Source organism: Protomyctophum parallelum (genome assembly GCF_964188405.1).
Source record: "Protomyctophum parallelum genome assembly, chromosome: 22".
NCBI classification, from domain to species: domain Eukaryota; kingdom Metazoa; phylum Chordata; class Actinopteri; order Myctophiformes; family Myctophidae; genus Protomyctophum; species Protomyctophum parallelum.
This window is the reverse complement of record NC_139714.1, coordinates 12,903,644-12,921,857: the sequence shown is the minus strand read 5'-3', so window position 1 is coordinate 12,921,857 and position 18,214 is coordinate 12,903,644. Positions and strand designations below refer to the sequence as shown.

Below are 18,214 nucleotides of genomic sequence, written 5' to 3'. Positions count from 1 at the left end.
ATGTAAATGTACAACGCACAAAATGTATGTCACCATAACCAAACATGTATTTCTACTTGATAAACCTTATTTATTGGAAGACGGAGCACTTGCAGCATGTATAGATTTTGAGTCTAATTTTGTTCTAAATACCTGCAAATTGACAAATTGTACATAACTCCTGTACTGGACGCTTTATCTATAAAGTAAAGAAAATAAAGAACCAGACCACGTGATTAGACAAAAAGTCTCTGCAAGCTGATAAAAAAAAAAAAAAAAAAACAGTTTCTTACCCAAACTTACAAGTGAAACTTCAGTAGTATTTAACCCATTCTGACCTGAGATCAGATTCATACGAGGTTTCCACATGGACACACACTGGTCTGATTAACCCATTCTGACCTGAGATCAGATTCATACGAGGTTTCCACATGGACACACACTGGTCTGATTAACACGGTTCTGAATGTGAAAATCTGACATAACATTTCTATGTTCCGCATCTAGAGCCATACTGTAAAATAGATTCCAGCCTCACAAGAACTATGCATAGCCTACATTTCACCTGGGCTGGTGGTGATTCACATTAAATGCCGGCAAAGCCATCCATCCTTTAATCACTTGAAACATGTGAAATTATCCTTTACAAATGTTCAAAAACAGCCTCACAATGCTGTGTTGTGAGTTTGTAGATCAGCCATTTTTACAATTGAACATTGTTGTGCGACTAAGTGTATATATTATGTAGGACTTAAGAGGTTAATTACAAAATGATGTAACAATAACTGAACGACTTCTACAAACATCTGTCAAAGGCATCACAAACTAGAAAATTCGCAATTTAAAAAAATTGCAGAGTGTGGTTGCCGCAGTGGCTTACATATGCCCCTCCCACTAGTATTGCCAGCCAATTACAATTTCAAGTCACGCCTTAGATCATGCGTAAGTAATTCGGAGGGGATTTAACCCCCGAAATTCATGTTTTTGCGACAAACGGTTACATTTCTCGCATTTGCGGCGCCCCCTATGGATGAAAATGGAATTGCTTTTAGAACTTGGTTGATTGAACCACCCCGGACATGTGATTGAAATGTGGGATGGATTGGACATTCCGTTCGTGATTTATGGCATTTTTTGTGATATAGGCCCCTCCTACTAACTTCGGAAGACGATTACGGCCGAACGATACGCACTTTAAAAATTCTGCAGTTCAGTTTTAATTGGATGGGTCCAGAGATCACGTGTGCCGATTTCTGTGAGATTTGGACAAAATCTGTAGGAGGAAAAGCAAAAAGTGTGTTTTGGACAAAATTCAAAATGGCGGAAAATCTATCATGGCGGAAATGGGCCAAATGGGATTTTACGACCTACGGTTCAAGAGTTATAAGCCAAAAGGTAAAGTGGGCTGTTATAGCGCCACCATGAGGCCGACCGATAACATTTTAGGGTTAAATAATTTTAGGGATAATGTTGAATTATCCCTAAAAGTTTTGTAACTATAGTGATTACAGTCTCCGAGGAACGAATACTTGAATGTGAATTTTTGCCTTTTCCCATTCATGTCAATGGGGAAATTTAATTCACTAATAAATTCATATCAATTAAACTATACAACATTTCTCTTAACAAAATACAAGCACACGATTCCCGATTTTTTCGGTCAATTTGACATATGGCTCAAGTGCGTACAGCGTACAGTGTGGGAGGTATAAAGCGTCAAAATAAAGACTACTCCAGTGAAATAATAAAGTGTCACAGTTACAAGAGTCTGGTTGCCCATTCGGGCAACCACACTAACTAAGAGAAAAACTTGAATACTAATCCAAACATGGTTTTAACAACACATTGGTTTATTTGTTTGGTGACAAATTTAAATTTGATTGCACTCCAAGGTTCATTACTAAGTTTAAAAAAAAAAAAAGTCTTAAAAAGTGTACACTATGCGACTAATGTTGAGGACTGAGTGAGTTGTGCATGCTCAGGGGTAGTGCAAAGACTTCCACACGGTAGCAATTCCCCAAAAATATACATCAAATAAGTCTATAATGTATCATGAGGACACAAACTAGCACATGCCGTTATGTCAGGCAAGCATCGTCCTTAACAGCCTGTGCTTTTGTCAGTGTTTATTGGTAGTTATGACCACTTAAACACTCTGTGCGATCGTGAACTGGACCAGAGTTGTCTCTGTACTTGGAGGGTTTTTTCTGTCTACACCAAAAATCTCTCTGCCAAAATGATCCATCTACAAGCTTAAAGGCTTGTAATTCAGCAATCTTTTTGGCTAAATGTTCCCCTCAAAATATGGATGCTGGGGTTCAAGTGTTTAAACTCTAGCATATTAAGTAGCCTATAGTTAAACCATTCATATCCTCTGATATTTAGAATATTTACTTACATAATTTACATTTCTGATCTTGTATTACTTAAATGATTTACAATGATGACTGAGACATGATCAGTATGTGATTGAATAAGTTTCATGGAAAAACTCCTAGACCAGATTACCTGGCTCGTTCGCCCATGTTTTTTTTGTTTTTTTTTCTTGGAAAACAAAACGCCGCATTCCCCGATGCTACAGACTGAGCTACCCGGACAAAATTGCATCGCATAATTGCTTAAGATGTAAGTTATCTAAGAAAGGGACACTATCACACATTTCTCTGCATTTCAGTTCATTATTGATTACAACCATTTTATCGCCATCAGGTGGAGACTTAAAAAGTAATCAAAAATAGCAGATCTACATCGGCAATTTTTACTACTTTTGTGTGACACTGTAGTATGATGAGGTTGGGCATTTACAAAAGATTTCTTCCAGACAGCAACGATATGTGATTTACTATTTGATAGTGTCCCTTTATGAGAATTGCTTACAAAACAAGTGCATTTCTAAAACAAAGGGATCTCTTATCTTTGTCCCCCCGCAATTTATATACAGTATATACATATATATCTGGGAATGAAAACTTTGTTCTTTATATTTTACAGTGCACAAATTATTAATACAGTAGTAGTCAGTCATTGTTATGATACAATCTGATGACAGGTCCTATGTCATTATGTTATTTACAAATAATTACAGTTATCATAATTAAATTAGTTCCTGATATTCCCCATAATGCACCTTTCATGGACACCCTTTCGTGGTCCAGGGCATAGTTCTTTACAGAGACAAATAAAAACCAGGGGAGCAGGTCACCTCTTGCCCCAAGAGCAGTGCATTCCCAAATTCAGTCATTATAGATTCATTCATCTATTTCATTTTAGTTAGTTAACTAACAAACTACCGGTATTTGATTTTAAGAATAGTTTTGGATGCTGTAATTATACTTGTTCACCTTCAAAAGTGTTAGGAAGAGAAAGAAAACTCATCAGCCACAAATTCATCTACAATTTTGCTGTAGACTGGTGGACACATTCCAGAATACATATATACATATGAATACATATATTCATGTACTTAATACGGCTTAGATGGTGCATCCATCAGCAAGAAGTCAGTGTTTTACAAAAGTCAAAACCTGGCATTTTAGTCATTTGCAATTGTGCAAATATTATCTTCAGTTGTGAGTCTCATCACATTATTTATACCCTATTGAAATACATAATGTTAGTCTCATTTTTAACCCGTCACTGTTACTTCAAGCTGCATGGAGAGAACTTAGTTTCTGACTTAGTAAAGAGAGAACTTACTGTAGGTACCAATAGACTCTGGCACACCCTATTTATCCTTTGGCCCCTGTGTCCCTGGCCCATAGGTACCTCTTTCTAAAGATAGCTGCACTAAACAGGAACACGATGCCATCATCGTTTGATTTTCTTTTTTCATCATTAAAATAGCTTTCATCTCTTTTAAGACTGTAGCGTGAGGTCAGGTTCGAGTGGGCTGGGCCTTTTGCAGAGGAGGAGGAGCTACAGCTTGGAAGAGAAGGGGAGGCCCTCGTACATTTCGGCCTTGAGCTTGGCCCACTCGGCCAACCGCTGGATGGCACTCTTCTCCTGGCTCAGCACGCTCGCCGCCATCCGCAGCTTGTCCTCGTTGCGCTCCAGGTAGCGATCGCCCTCACCCTTCAGGTAGTTGAGGCGCTCCGGCCGACTCTCGTCCAGCGGCACCTCCTCGCTCATGTAGGGGTTGAAGCGGAAGTAGGTGTCGGGGGGCAGCAGGGCATCCAGCATGATGTGCACCTCTGAGGAGGGGGTGGGGGTATGGGTGGGGTAAACGGTGAACGGACATAGGTTGGATCGAGTTGGTGTATAATAGATTCTCTTTCTTTCTCAAATACTTTTGTTTTATAAATGTTTATAAAAGGCTTAATAACGTTTTAGCGTTACCAATGTTCTATTGAAAGATGTCAGGGAGCAGTTATATTATATAATACAGATGGACTAAATAACAGACCACTGTCTAATCAAAGGCTCAGAGCACCTGCCATGCTGCCATGTAATAAGCGGGATAATTGTCGTCACGCTGGACACTGGTAGAGAAATAACTACTATCAGGATGATTAAACATGCAGGTAAAGCTGAATGTATAGTTTGTATACACTGTCACTGCCATTCAGCGGAGTATAAACCAGGCATCACCTTCAGTGTCGGTAGCACTGCTGATGACATTGGTGAGCTTGGTCTTCAGGCTGGTGTAGGTGGCACTGTTCTTGCCGGCCGTCTCGTGGCGCCCCGTTCCCAGAGACACCACACACTGCACGGGAGTATTGGGCCACAGACACTTGCACTCGTGGATGGCCAACGCAGTGGGGTTGTTGATCAGTAGACCTCCGTCCTGGAGGGGAAGAAGGTTTAAGGACACGAGAGAGAGAAACGAAAGGATGTTATTAATGTCTCCGTTTACAGGGAACACAGTGAACGTAACAAAATGACTGCGCATACCTTAGAACATTCAGACCAAAACAATACACTCCCAAATATTCCATTTCTTCTGTTTTAAAGAGATGTTGGAAATTATATTTACTAGTGGATATGGTTCAAACCTTTTTTTTTTTTAAGATATTTTTTTGCGGCTTACGCCTTTTATTGATTTTTTAAGGGACAGACAGTAGGCTGACAGGAAACGGGAGAGAGATGGGGGGATGACATGCGGTAAAGGCCGTGTCGGGTTCGGGAGTCGAACCCGCGGCACACCGCGACTGGATCACCAGTCAGGTGCCCAGACCGTTACGCTACGGCCTGGGCCATATGGTTCAAACTTAAACTGCAAACAATAAATTAATTTACATGCCATATAATGAAACAGATGACATGAGTGCTTCCGTTACTTTTATGTCAACTCTTTTTGTTTGAATGCCTGCTGTGAAAGCCATCCAACGGCAATTCACTTTACTTAACTTATTACATCATGGAACAAGTGGGCACAGAGCTGTACGATCCATCCAGGCTAGGGTGAGCTTCCAGAGCAGACATGCTCTGCATTGGCAGATGGTTGTGTCAGACATCAGAGGCCTGACCTTGTTGGCACCATGTTGGTTTGGACTGCTGCCATTTTCTGAACACTTTCTCAGCCATGAGCGAACCCATTCTATGCCAGAGGCACTTGTCCGGTACATTTTAGCTGTTGTCTAAATGACATTCATCCAGAGCGACTGACACAGATATTCAGTCACAAGTTTCTAGCTAAGAGGACAGTTTGAAAGGTCACTTGACTATCACCCATTGATGACCAATTGCTGTACCAGGGATTCTAATTTGTGAAACTATCGTGTGTAGAGAAAAGACTTTCCAATTCCTAATTTGATCTCTATGCATCAATGATTATAGTGTATATAACAACCACTGATTGACACAGTGAGAAGGTGAACAGAAATTTGACATTGAAATATTACAAGTGTACAAATGGGAACTAAACAGGACCCTTATGGATGTGTACAAATGGACATTTTGTACACTCTCAGAGTTACCTACAATATGTGGATATAATCTCCTACCTGGTGGAGGTCTTTCCCCAGCACAAACTCCTGGAAGTAACCAGGGGCAGCAGACGACGCCCTAATGGCCTCCCACATCTTGTGGTTGCAGTCTCCCAGGTAGTGGGACCTCACCCCCGGCAGCAGCCTGTAGTTCCTGAACACATAGGCCTTCAGAGGAAGACCCCTGTTCACTAGGGTGCTCACTGCCGACACCTGGTGATAAGATGTGGCAAGGTACATCAGAGGAACATGAAGGGCCACAGTTCGTTATGAAGACTAGACTCAAGAATGACACCGATTTGAATAGAAATAGCTATACAACAGTGTGTAAAAAAAAAAAAAAAATTATATAATTATAATATATAATAATATATATAAGATACTTCAAATAAATAAAACACCAGTGACTGGTGCATTAAAATGAAAACACGAGTTTGGTTAATGTTCTGAACTGATGACGGGGAGTTAAGGGCCCTCACTGCCTGAGGATATGTGCCGTTACAGAAACAAGCCGTTTTGCTCTCAATAGTTGGTAACCTTTGTCCAGAAGAGGTTGCCAGTTCGAACGGCAAGGTTGCCAGTTAGAACCTGGGCTCCCCCAGAGTTAGTGTCAAAGTGTCCTTGAGCAAGACACTTGAACCCCTAATTGCTCCTGATGTGCTGGTTGGTGCCTTGCATAGTTTCCACCGCCATCGGTGTGTGAATGTAATGCACAATCTCTGTAAAGCGCCTTGGATAAAGGAGCTATATAAATGCACCATTTATAATGCACTTTGCATCTGTATGAATTCCAATTTGCTAATATTCAACATGTATAACCAACTTGCAGTTGATTCGGAATTTGTGTGCTCAGACTCAGAGCTAACATGAACAAGAAGAATGCCTACGTAAGTAACAAGTAAATAATGATTGTGTTGCATCGAGTGAGATCAAAGAGTATTCCAACTCTTTCAGTAAGACTATGCTGTCTGTCTGTGCAGGTAGTGGTAGTGCAACATTATATGGGAAACCGTATATATAAATTAGAGATAAAGACATTAAATGATATATGCAAGCATCATATATTTATGCGGACTTACTTTAGGACACCTTGGATCGCGGGCACTCTCAACCATAAGCCTCTCACCCAGTCTCTCCCTGGGAAAAGAAAACACAGATCAAGTTCAAACTGATTTAATTTCACCACAAATTAGTAGAGCCGTTTCCAATATATGGATGGGAATAAGGAGTGAAGGAAGGATGTAGAAAGAGTTTAATCACATTATTAAAAGGCTATCAAATGCACAGCATTGCACTGTCTGATTTAGCTAGTAAGTTTTAGTTCAGTTTGGCTCAGATATTTCGTTTCCTGGACAATCTATTTTGTTATTTACGGCCCGGGTCAGAGGGCCAAAAGGAAGGAAGAACAAAGGCAGGTTAGCTAAAAAAGGTAGGACATGCATGGTAAAAATTTACGCCGGGAGTGAGTCACAGAAAGAAGAGAAGAATGGAGGGAATGACAACAAGAAAGACAGGCTAGGGCAGACTGACTTGAGGAGGTTCTCCCAGATTTCGCTGTTGTAGAAGGCGTGGTTCCAGCCCATCTTCATCGTTCCCACAATGACGTTCTGTTTGAAGACGTCCGTGCCCAACTTCATGTACATCTCCTCACACTCATCCAGGGGGATCTGAAACACTCCCAGCATGAAGGCCAGGATAGCACCTGAGAGAGACAGAGACACAGACAGACAGAGTGTAAGCTGTAGAAGACATGATTAGACGAATGAAGGGTTGGGCATTCTATTCACACTATAACTTTAACACAACAGGTCTGTGGGGTAATGTTGCATTTCTTTTTTATAATCAGTCATTGAATGATCAACTCCATGGAGGGACTGGAAGGCATTCTTATGTTGTTTAGTAAATGAATGTCACACAATGAAAATTGCCGATCTACAAATTCACTATGCGGCGCAATGTGACAAGTTGTAAGCTATTAGATTGGCTATTTTCAATAATTAAAAATGTTTAAAATCATACTATCATTCTAACAATGAATGAATGAATGAATGTCAGAAACACCACCGTATCTCCTCATTGCCTGCACCAATCGCTCCCACTTTTCACACAGGCATTGACATAATAATATGAAGGTCTTAACGAATCAATTTTTTCAATAAGATTAATAATGAATTCATTAGTGAATAAAAACCCGTTTATTTGTCCGTGGTCTATCTCCGACCGAGCCACACTATTAGCACACATCTCTCCATGCCAAAAATAATCTGCACGCTCCCAGAATCCAGCTAGGCTACATTTTACCGACGCAACGGTCATATTTACTGTACAGATATTGTTTTTACATCACCACACGATCCCACGGGCAAAGTTGCTGTGACGTCATAATCGTCACACTTCTCCACCAGCACAGAGGCACCTACCCTTTTTCACACCGCCCCCAGGCAGGCATCTGACCACACGGGGAAAACAACTCAGACGACAGACGCATACTACAGCTATTCCCAGGGCTCGACAGTGCGACTAGGTACTCGCATTTGCGACTAAAGATATCACCGTGCGAGTTGTAAAATTAGATTTGTAGCACAGGTGCGACTACAGGATTTGACCATTCAATCGTGATAAAGACAAGTCTCTGTCTACAGCAATTGCACATTCTATTGTCGCGGTTCTATACCTAAATTTATATTTCTGAACGGCGGTGTCGTTCGCCAAAAAGAGCAGAGCTACAAGCTAACAACGTGTCGAGGCTCAATGCGGTGTTCATTTGAAGATCTGTCCCTTTGCTCCCACCGCACCGCCCCTCCCTGTGTTGCTGCTCAGTTCTCTTCTCTGTCAGCACTCAGCAGCGGAGCGAACAAAGCAGGGTAGCACAGAAGACAGAAGGACTTGCTAGGACCCCGACACGTTGAAACGGTTGAATACTAAAGTTATTTAGAAAGTTTGTAATGTTAAAACATCACTTTATATAACTTTTAACCAAACGTGGGTGAAACAGCGTGCAGCCGCGCACGTAAAGAGTGCACGTGCGCACGCACATGGAGTGGACGGATTGATTGATATACCAAAACAACCCTTGCTTAGCACCTCGCTAAAAGCGTGTGCGCAGGCTACTCTAAGGTGGGCACCCACTGTCGTTATAGGAACCTTCTGCCCTTGCCTGGCTGGATATATTAGTCAGTGCCTAGCTCAGGTCCATAACTCTAAATGCAACGCTTCTGAACTGAAGCAGTCAAAGCCAAGGAGAATGTTACATTACTAATTCACCATCGAGTAGCCTCTGCACTGTCTAAATGTCACACACACATGATAGAACAGCAAGATAAAAACGGATAGTCTGTCTGTCCATCCATTCATAAAATGAATTGACCATCTATCTATCTATCTATCTGCATACCAAACTAATAGTCTATCAGTATAAAAACAAATTGATTATATAGATTATAAAAAAAATATGATATCCAGATGAATATCAATATTGTGATCATTTCTGAAAAGGTATTGTGATATAATATTTTGTCATATTGCCTGCCCCTACCTCATATCACTTTATTAAGAAAAATCACACCTGTGTGAAGTGAGGGGCACTCTTATCATCATACATCATGGTTTAATTTACGTCATATTTAGCAGAATTTTGACCTAATTTCGTTATCGCTTGGACACCCAGCAACATATCCATATCCACTTTTGTGCCCAACCCACTTCCCAAGACCATCTGTAAACAATTCCCCACACTGAACATAATTTGCTGTTCATATATTCAGAACGGGTAAGGACTAGTAATAATAATGAATGAAACAAAAGCTTCACAAACAAAAGTCCTGCACACTGCTCTTGCTCAGCAGCATCAGTTTGACAGAATGAACGCCCGACAGGGATGAATCTCATGCCTGACTAAAGTGGATTCCATTCTTCTTTTGCTTTCAATCAATATGGAGTCAATCTTAGAGGGCTGCTAAATCAAACAACTGCCATACCTGTGCTGACGCCACAGATGTAGTCAAACAGCTGGTAGATGGGCTTCCCAGTCAGTGTCTGCAGCTTATGGAGAGTCTGCAGGGCCACCAGTCCTCTGCAACCAAAATCCAACACAGATTAACCCATTTTAGACTGAGGCCAATTCTAAAAAGTCCTCTAAATCCTGACCGAAGAGCCACTGTCCTAATCTTCCCGTCCAACACTGCCGGTAGGAGTATGTGCAGTGACAAATATCACCGTCCCTGCCCGGCTTCCCTCCCCCGAAAATTGGCCAATTGTGTTTGTATAGATACTTTTATGTGACACTGACTCTACTACTGACTGTAGTAATACGTATGATCAAGTAGCATAACATGAAAAGTTTAAATATGGAGATAAGAGGTTTCTGCCCGACAATATGAAGCATTGGAGTTGTACCTTGTTCCTCCTCCGTCTATAGCCAGCACCCGTATCCCCCTGCCTTTGACAGGGTCGTTGTAGCCCACCAGGGCTAGAGCTTCTCTCACAGCATCCTGCAGTGGAGGATCCCTGGCCTGCCTGAGACGCAGTAGGCAGGGCAGCACGTTCTCCTGGGGGTAGGCGTGGATAATGTGACAGGTAGGACCAGGCAAAAGGAAGGATCAGAAAGTCTTTAACAAGCACTATCATCGGCATCAGATGGAAACCAAATGTCCAAACCTGTTACACTTACTCTTTGCCTGCGTTCCAAATGGATCGATACAATGTATTTATTATTTTAGATGTTTTTAAACTTGGTAATACACATGAAACCTGGTGTCCTCATTTTGGGCTTGTAAGCAAACGCCTCGCAAAAATTCAAAAATCAGACTTATCATCATACATTACATTCCGTGCTCAAGGTGCAAACATTTTACATGGCAGTCTGACAAATTAAGTAATTAATAATAAATGTATAATCCATCATGCATCGGTATCACCTGCTGAAAAGAACAGTTCTTCAAGCTAACGATGTGTTGCATATTGAAGATCAGTTCTTGTTGGTAAGCGACACCGTTGTGCGGCAGAGTATATTAGGCATTTGGCATGTAGGAGTATTGATGAGAACAGACACACACTAACCTTGATGGCAACTCCTCGACTCTCTGGGAACTCCAAGAGATGGTAGCCAAGTTCATCCACTCTGCTGGTGAGGAGCTTGATGTCAGTGACTCTCTGCAGGCCCTTCACCAGAGCTCTGGTCCTGTTGTCTACACTCACTCTGGCTATGATCTGGGGGTGAGGAATATACCATATACACATGAGTGTCACTAATATGCAGATTGTTAAAACTAAAACACAGCTATGCCTAGGGGTGGGTCCCGAATCTCGGGACCAAGTATGTACCGAACCGAACGTGCCTGGGTACCGGGTACCCATTACAATAATTCAATGTCGGTTCTCTCTATCGGTTCCCACAGACACGCAGTCACACGATATTTATTTATTTTCTTCCCTTAATAGATGCGCAGGGAACAGAGCTGATCTACAAGCCTACATTGCGTTGCATTAGCGACGAGTTGTGGGCTTGTGGCTTGCAGAGGCGGAGCCATCTCTCTGCATGGAGTTAGTTGTCGAGGAGTCTAGAGACAGTGACACGCGCTGTGCCTGGCACTGAGGCAACATCATTATTAAAGTTTCTTAAACGTAATTTTCAAGTGAAGTTTATGGGAGGAAACTTTTAAGAGGGGACAGGAATCTTGCGCCTTGTCTGAGTCTTCACTGCATATGTGCGCAGCACGCTGGCTGCGCAGCATTGAATCAACATGAGACAAGGAGAGAAAGCGTTGGTGCACTCACTTCGAGTGCGCACCCGCGTGTGTGTGTGTGTGTGTGTGTGATCACGGCGTAGGGTCCAGATACCCGGTCTAACTTCGAGAGGTGGCGGAAAAACAACAAAATATAGCCTACTTTGGGCAGCACTACGTGTGCATGTGCATGCACATTTCTGTTAGTAGCAGCAAACCACAGCATGCAAGCCGCCTTTGTTTTCAATGATCCCCCATTGATGCGCTGCCCCCTCCCCTTCATTAGCGATGCTGATTTACACAGTCAATCGTGTGTGTGTTGCTCTCAGATCTCAGACATGCTTTTATTTGTTATTGGTAATAAGAGAAGTAGCCTACAACACTATTGCCCTGGGTAAATACAGAATCGATATTATATAGATACATTTAAAAGAATCACTATATTATCCACAAATGGCTCAATAAAGGAGAAGATGTTATACTATTCATTATACATGTCTTTAGTATACAGTATATACTCTGCTCTGACATGCCATGCAGACTGTGCACCACATGAGACTACATGAGACTATCTTTTTATTTTTTTCTAGATTTCTGACTTTGTGTTGCAGTGATGTTTATGTTGTGTAGTCTCTCAGGCATATTTGTTGTCATTGTCAGTAGTAGTAAGAGGTAACTGTAGTATCCACAAATGGCTCAACTGTTAAAGGAAAGGATGTTGGTCTATACTCTATTCATCTGTCTTAAATCAAAGTTTAAAAAATAAAAGCTTTGTGAAAAACAATTGACCTTAAGTTTATACCATTTATTTTTGTACTATATTATCCACAAATGGCTCAACTGAATGAGGAGGAAGAGGATGTTACACTATTTATTCATTACATGTCTTAAATTGACATTGAGCTTTTTTGTTAAACATTTGACCTCTTTTATATCATTTTGGAACCGAAATAGGGAACCGTTAAGAACCGGAATCGATAAGCAGAACCGGAATCGGTACCGGACTCGAAAAAATCCTAACGATACCCATCCCTAGCTATGCCCAGTGGTTCACAACCTTTTCAGGCCATGACCCCCCAAAATAATCATATTTGAAACCCCCCACCCTGACAAGCACCTGTTGAGGCGAGAAGCTTGCCTCTTTCAAATATTATTTGACAATTTGGCTAATGTTTGACCAGTTTTTCTAGTATAGTTTGTCGTTTACTTTTGATGTAGTCTTTAAATTATCACTTCACTGTCACGTGAGGACCCCCCTAGGAGTCCCAACCCACAGGTTGAGAACCACTAAGTCTTTTGCCCATCTGGACTACCTTCTCTCTTTGAGACAGCAGCAGTTTCTTGGCCTTGTCCTCTGCATTCTTTTCCTCGCTATCCGTCTTCGTCACGGCCTTGGCCAACCGAGATCCTTCCAAGGCAGGCAATGGTGGTTTGTCCTTCTCTGCGATGGCACTCTTAGAATCCCCCCTGAACTTGGGGACCAGTGGCGAGATATAGCTTCCGACAAAGGCTTGGACACTGGGCCGTGGGTCGGAGAGGTAGTGGGAAAAGCCTTTCTTCGGGGAGGTAACGGGCATGGGGACAGTGTCTGTCACCGGAGAATCGGGAGAAGGCATCATTATGGGAGGGTTCGTGTTTCCAGGTGTAGGGGGAGTGAGAGCAGCAGAGGTAGTAGTGGTTTCCACAGACTTGGCCTCCGCAACGGGTACCAATACAGGGACGCGCTCTGTAGCGGGAGGGCCTTGATTAAGGACAGGCTCATCAGCGGGGCTTTTCTCTGCGCTGCACTGCTGCAGCCTGTAGTTGTCGTCATCCCGCTGTGTCTGTGGACCGATGTTGAAGTGATTGTTAACATGTTGGGCCAGCGCACTGTAGGTCTCGTCCATGTTGGCAGACAGAGCTGCCGGGTGGAACAGCTGCAGAGTTTGTTTCGCCATGTTGGAAGAGCTTGCAGTAGACGCATTCGCCGCCGACACTAAACTAGGTTTGGGCGTCCTGGCGACAACGAAAGGCTTCTCTGTGACCTGCGGTGATGGCTCCTCGGACTCTGCTTCCATCGGACCCTTCTGCTCTTCTTCTGGAGGTTTGGTGGTGGTTTCACTGGCAGCAGCGGCTGATGTTGTCGTCAGAGCCATTTCGCTTGTGGTTACAGGCTCCGCTTTGACTGGAAGCTTTTTCACACAGCTGGCACCTGCCACAGCACCACTGGGCTTGAGGCGGGAGATCTTGGCGAAGAGGTCCGTGCTGCCGACCGCCTTGGTGACGCTGTCCAGCGTGGTCCAGATCCGATACATGCGTTGGCTTCCTCACATGGAACACCAGTTGCAGATTGAAGAATGTCTGGGCGAACTCAGGCCTTTAGCGTCTGGGCTTGTGATGGTTGTGTGAAGTAATGTGCCATTCTGAGTCTGACACCCACCCTGCCATAGGATATAGTAGTTCCAATCCAATTGGTTTCCACTTAAGTTGTGGATCACTCCTTATTAGATCTGCAACAGAAAGAAGTATTAAACTCAAGGAGGCGCTAGCCCCATAGCTCATTGTGTATATTGCATACGTTTTTCTTTTTGGGCTTACTTGCTGCTTGAAGCTATATTTATTATCATCACCACCAAAGTATTGAATTCAAGATTTGTCAACATCCTTCCAAAAACGTCTTAATTCTGTGAATGATTTTGTTACATCAAATGCAATACTTTATCCTGGGCCCGAGCCGCCCGACAGAGGGCTCTGTGACAGTGTGTCACCTCAGAACCACTACCTCAGGCCAAACACACTACTTGAATGGTCGCCACTGGCAACCTCTCAAACAACACACGACTTCCTCTTGAAGACCTGCTATAAAAACATATAACCTTTCAAAACTTAAACTACCGGTATCTCTACACCCATCTACTAAAGAAGATAAAATGCAGTTATTATTCTACCGTCAAAATAGTTTTAATCAGACTCGTGGAGGACCCTTGGGCCTTATCTATGTAAACAAGGCATAGTGCTTTTTCTGGTTTTATCCTCTTAACAGATTTTGTATTGACGATCTGTATACTTTCGTTGAACTGTACCCATTCTACAAACTGTTAATAAAAAAAAAAAAAAAAAAAAAAAAAAAAAAACGGAGACGACGATGTCAATGGAAGAAGATGATGATCGTCCCCCGTCGAACCTGAGTTCGGGAGCAGAGGAGCTGGTGAGCACAGTGCTGCAACGAGCTCAACGCCATGTCACCGAAAAAAACGAACCGATCTCCGACGCAGAAAACGTCGGCGGCGAGGTGACAAAAAACATCTCCTGGGCCGCGTGCGGTGTCTTCACAGTCGACCTGGGCAAGGAGCAGATCGAGGAGTACGTCCGGACCTGCTGGGACTGGGAGGCAGCGGTGCGGGGTCCGGACAGGGACAGGCAGGGCTCATGGCTGTCCGGCCTCGACTTCCTCCGGACCACCGAGGAGCCGGACCAGCACCGTAGCCTGCACCACTACCGCCTCCGATGTAGCGTGCCGACGAGCCGGACGCCCGTCCCCGAGGCGACCGCCTGCGTCCACTTCGTCGTGGAGGTAAACAAACTCATACTTCTCCCTAGCTCTGGTCCATGCAACGCATTAGAGCTATGGACCAGAGCTAACTTCTCCCGTGGATAATGACTGGATATTAATATACACGTTGTGTAGTAATTGTAGAAATATTAGACCATATAAATTGTCGAATATTTTAACATGGTCTAATCATTTATACTATTTTTTATTACAAAATAGCCAACTTTACATCGAGGTGCCCAGATCTCCAGTGCCCACCTATCCTGGGCTGTTACCGGGACCACAAAGGAAACAAGTTCCCACTTCCCTGTACTTCTTTGTGTAATCCTTGCTTTTAGCCCAAATGCCAAAAGGACTGTACAAATTGAAATTATGTCTAATGAAGTAAATCAATCAAGGTCTCCCAGCGGGCCAGAGCCCAGGCCGTGCCCGTGGAGGTGCGCTTCGTGGTGGAGTCCAACCGGCTGGTGCACACGGCGGGGAGGAGCCGGTTCCGAGAGAAGTGGCTGCGGGACGTGATCGAGAGCAAGGCTGCGGTGCGAGCCGTCGTGGACTTCTGATCCGATCTGTCACCCAAAAAAATGACAAGCGAAGCGACACCGTCGTGTGTAGCACTAGCCAGTCTACTGATTCTAGCTGAACAAGCTGCCCCGTTCACAAACGGACTCGTAAGTTCCTAACTAGTCTAGCATTAATGGTATATCATATAACCATTCACGCAATTGACTAAATAATAAAGAATGCTGTCATCTTACCGTAATAAAGTATGCATCTATTACACTGTCTCATTCAAAGCTGCTGTGGGTTGTTGTCATAGATGGTTGTTGTACCCAAAATGATAACAGGAAATACAGAGGATGTGACGTTATACCATCGCCATTCTAGATCTCGGACAAAGAGATTCTCTCGGAGAAGGAACGAGATTTGGAATGAAACATCATTGGTCACTGGCTTGTGTGTGTGTGTGTGTGTGTGTGTGTGTGTGTGTGTGTGTGTGTGTGTGTGTGTGTGTGTGTGTGTGTGTGTGTGTGTGTGTGTGTGTGTGGAAACATCATTGGTCACTGGCTTGTGTGTGTGTGTGTGTGTGTGTGTGTGTGTGTGTGTGTTTTTTCAAATCAGCCTCATGGTGGCGCTACAACAGGCCAAGTTGCGTCTCTCTCTCACACACACACACACACACACGCGAAGAGAAAAGGGTTGCTCTCTGAAAATAGCTGATCTACAAGCTCACACAACGCATTACGCTACAACACGTATTTTCAGCATGCAGCCAAGTGTCAAATCAGCCATTGCGATAGGTATCAAAATCAACTGTTGATTTAGTAGTTGATTAAAATCTAAAGATATTTCATTGACTAAAACTAAAAAAAAATTACACTGAAATGAGGAATCCACAGATTAACAAATACATGGATTAAAACTAAACAAAATCTCACAATTTTGTCAGCCTAAATGAAATCCCAATGTGAAAGGATGTGAAACTGAGCAAATTTTTAGGGTACTTGAGTAGGCTACTTCGATACTTTATACTTCTAATCCAATCCAATACATCTCAGAGGCAAACATTGTACTTCTCACTCCACTACAATTATTGAAAACTTATTTATTTATAGTACCAGTAGCCAATAGTTGTTTCCCCCTTTTCTTCCCAATTTAGTCTTTATGCCAATTGATTCCTCCCCACACATTTCTGTGTTGTTGACTCACCTGATGGTGAGGAGCCCCCACCAGGAAGACATTCTGGTTCATCCTAGATTTAGATCAAGATTTAAAAAAAAAGATAACAAATATGGTATTTCACTTTAAATGTGTGTAATGACTAACTTTTTGAGGTACAAAAACAAACCTTTCCACAATATACTAATCCTTTGACATGTACTGTACTTCTGCATGATTGCATTGTATAATAAATGCAAGTAAAACTAATCATAATCTATAGCCTACTATACTATCAATCATACTATTAAAAACTCAAACACTGACCAAATTGTCAAGAAAGAGGCAAAAATTGTCTCCCTTTTGTCCTATGTTCACAATATACTGTAGAATTTTCTGTAGAATCAAAATGTAATGCATGAAGTATTCAATCAATCAAAAAGACAAGACAAATTACTGTACATTATATTACATACTGTTGCTGTCAGGTGGAAACCTCATATGTCCAAAACCGTTACTTTTCATTATTAAAAAAAAAATATATATATATATATATATATCTATAATGATATAGATATCATTTGACAATCTTCAACCTCAAAGCGCATTGCGATAAGACATGTTTGAGCTTGTAGATCGGCTATTTTTGCTACCTTTTGTGTGACACTGTAGTATCACAAAATAGGGCATGTATATTTCATTGGGGAAAAAAGAAAGAAAGAAAAACATAAAAAGTTAAAAAATATGGCATTAGATTTCTGCCCGACAGCAATAATATAATGGACTGTGTTTCCCTGTATACTGTAAACACAACAGTAATGGTTTAATTGTTTTAATGGCTTAATATTAAGATCATAAATTACATTCATACAAAAATACATAGCTAAAAAGTAGAGATGTGACAGCATTAAAGCCCAATGCCTCCATTTGTGTTTGAAGAGTCATGTAGTGCCATCTTGTGGAGATACATTGACAGTGATTTAGGAAAGTGATCTAGGAAATTATAATTACAATGCTCATTGAATGCTGTAGAAAATGGCACACTTCCTAGAGGTATGTATGTATTCTATGTAACTATCTATCTATAAATGCACCATGTCTCCGTCTGTACCTGTGTAAGTCTGTAATGCACTAGAACCGTTCGCCCCACCGACTTCAAATTCGACACACGTTCCACGCCCCCACAGGGAGTGCAGTGCCCGCTGTCGAGTTGGTCGGACCGCTGCCGGGGCTCTGGATAGGATGGCCTGTTCTGACATCACAACACTCCATATTTGGGCATGTCTGACACAGAACTCCATATATATAGGAATAAAGGACACAGAGAGACAAATACAGAAATCTGAAAATATATGGGCATAAAAAGGGACACAGACAGATGGGCGGAACAAGTACTCTGA

General features: G+C 42.4%; 2 protein-coding genes across 2 annotated transcripts; one reads left to right on the top strand and one right to left on the bottom strand.

Moving 5' to 3' along the window:
• Positions 1–1,904: 1,904 nt before the first annotated feature.
• Positions 1,905–16,043, bottom strand: pnpla8 (patatin-like phospholipase domain containing 8). Its single transcript, XM_083757717.1, has 10 exons — positions 15,914–16,043; positions 12,940–14,115; positions 10,962–11,111; positions 10,299–10,450; positions 9,881–9,975; positions 7,434–7,605; positions 6,983–7,040; positions 5,922–6,116; positions 4,567–4,762; positions 1,905–4,169 (listed from the first exon to the last, which is right to left on the bottom strand). The coding sequence occupies exons 2-10, from the start codon at positions 13,918–13,920 to the stop codon at positions 3,895–3,897; spliced, it is 2,274 nt and encodes a 757-aa protein (XP_083613843.1). The 5' UTR covers positions 13,921–14,115; positions 15,914–16,043; the 3' UTR covers positions 1,905–3,894.
• akap14 (A-kinase anchoring protein 14) lies at positions 14,751–15,898 on the top strand (the record flags this gene model as incomplete). Its single annotated transcript, XM_083758068.1, has 2 exons — positions 14,751–15,179; positions 15,557–15,898. The coding sequence occupies 2 exons, from the start codon at positions 14,751–14,753 to the stop codon at positions 15,716–15,718; spliced, it is 591 nt and encodes a 196-aa protein (XP_083614194.1). The 3' UTR covers positions 15,719–15,898.
• Positions 16,044–18,214: the final 2,171 nt, after the last annotated feature.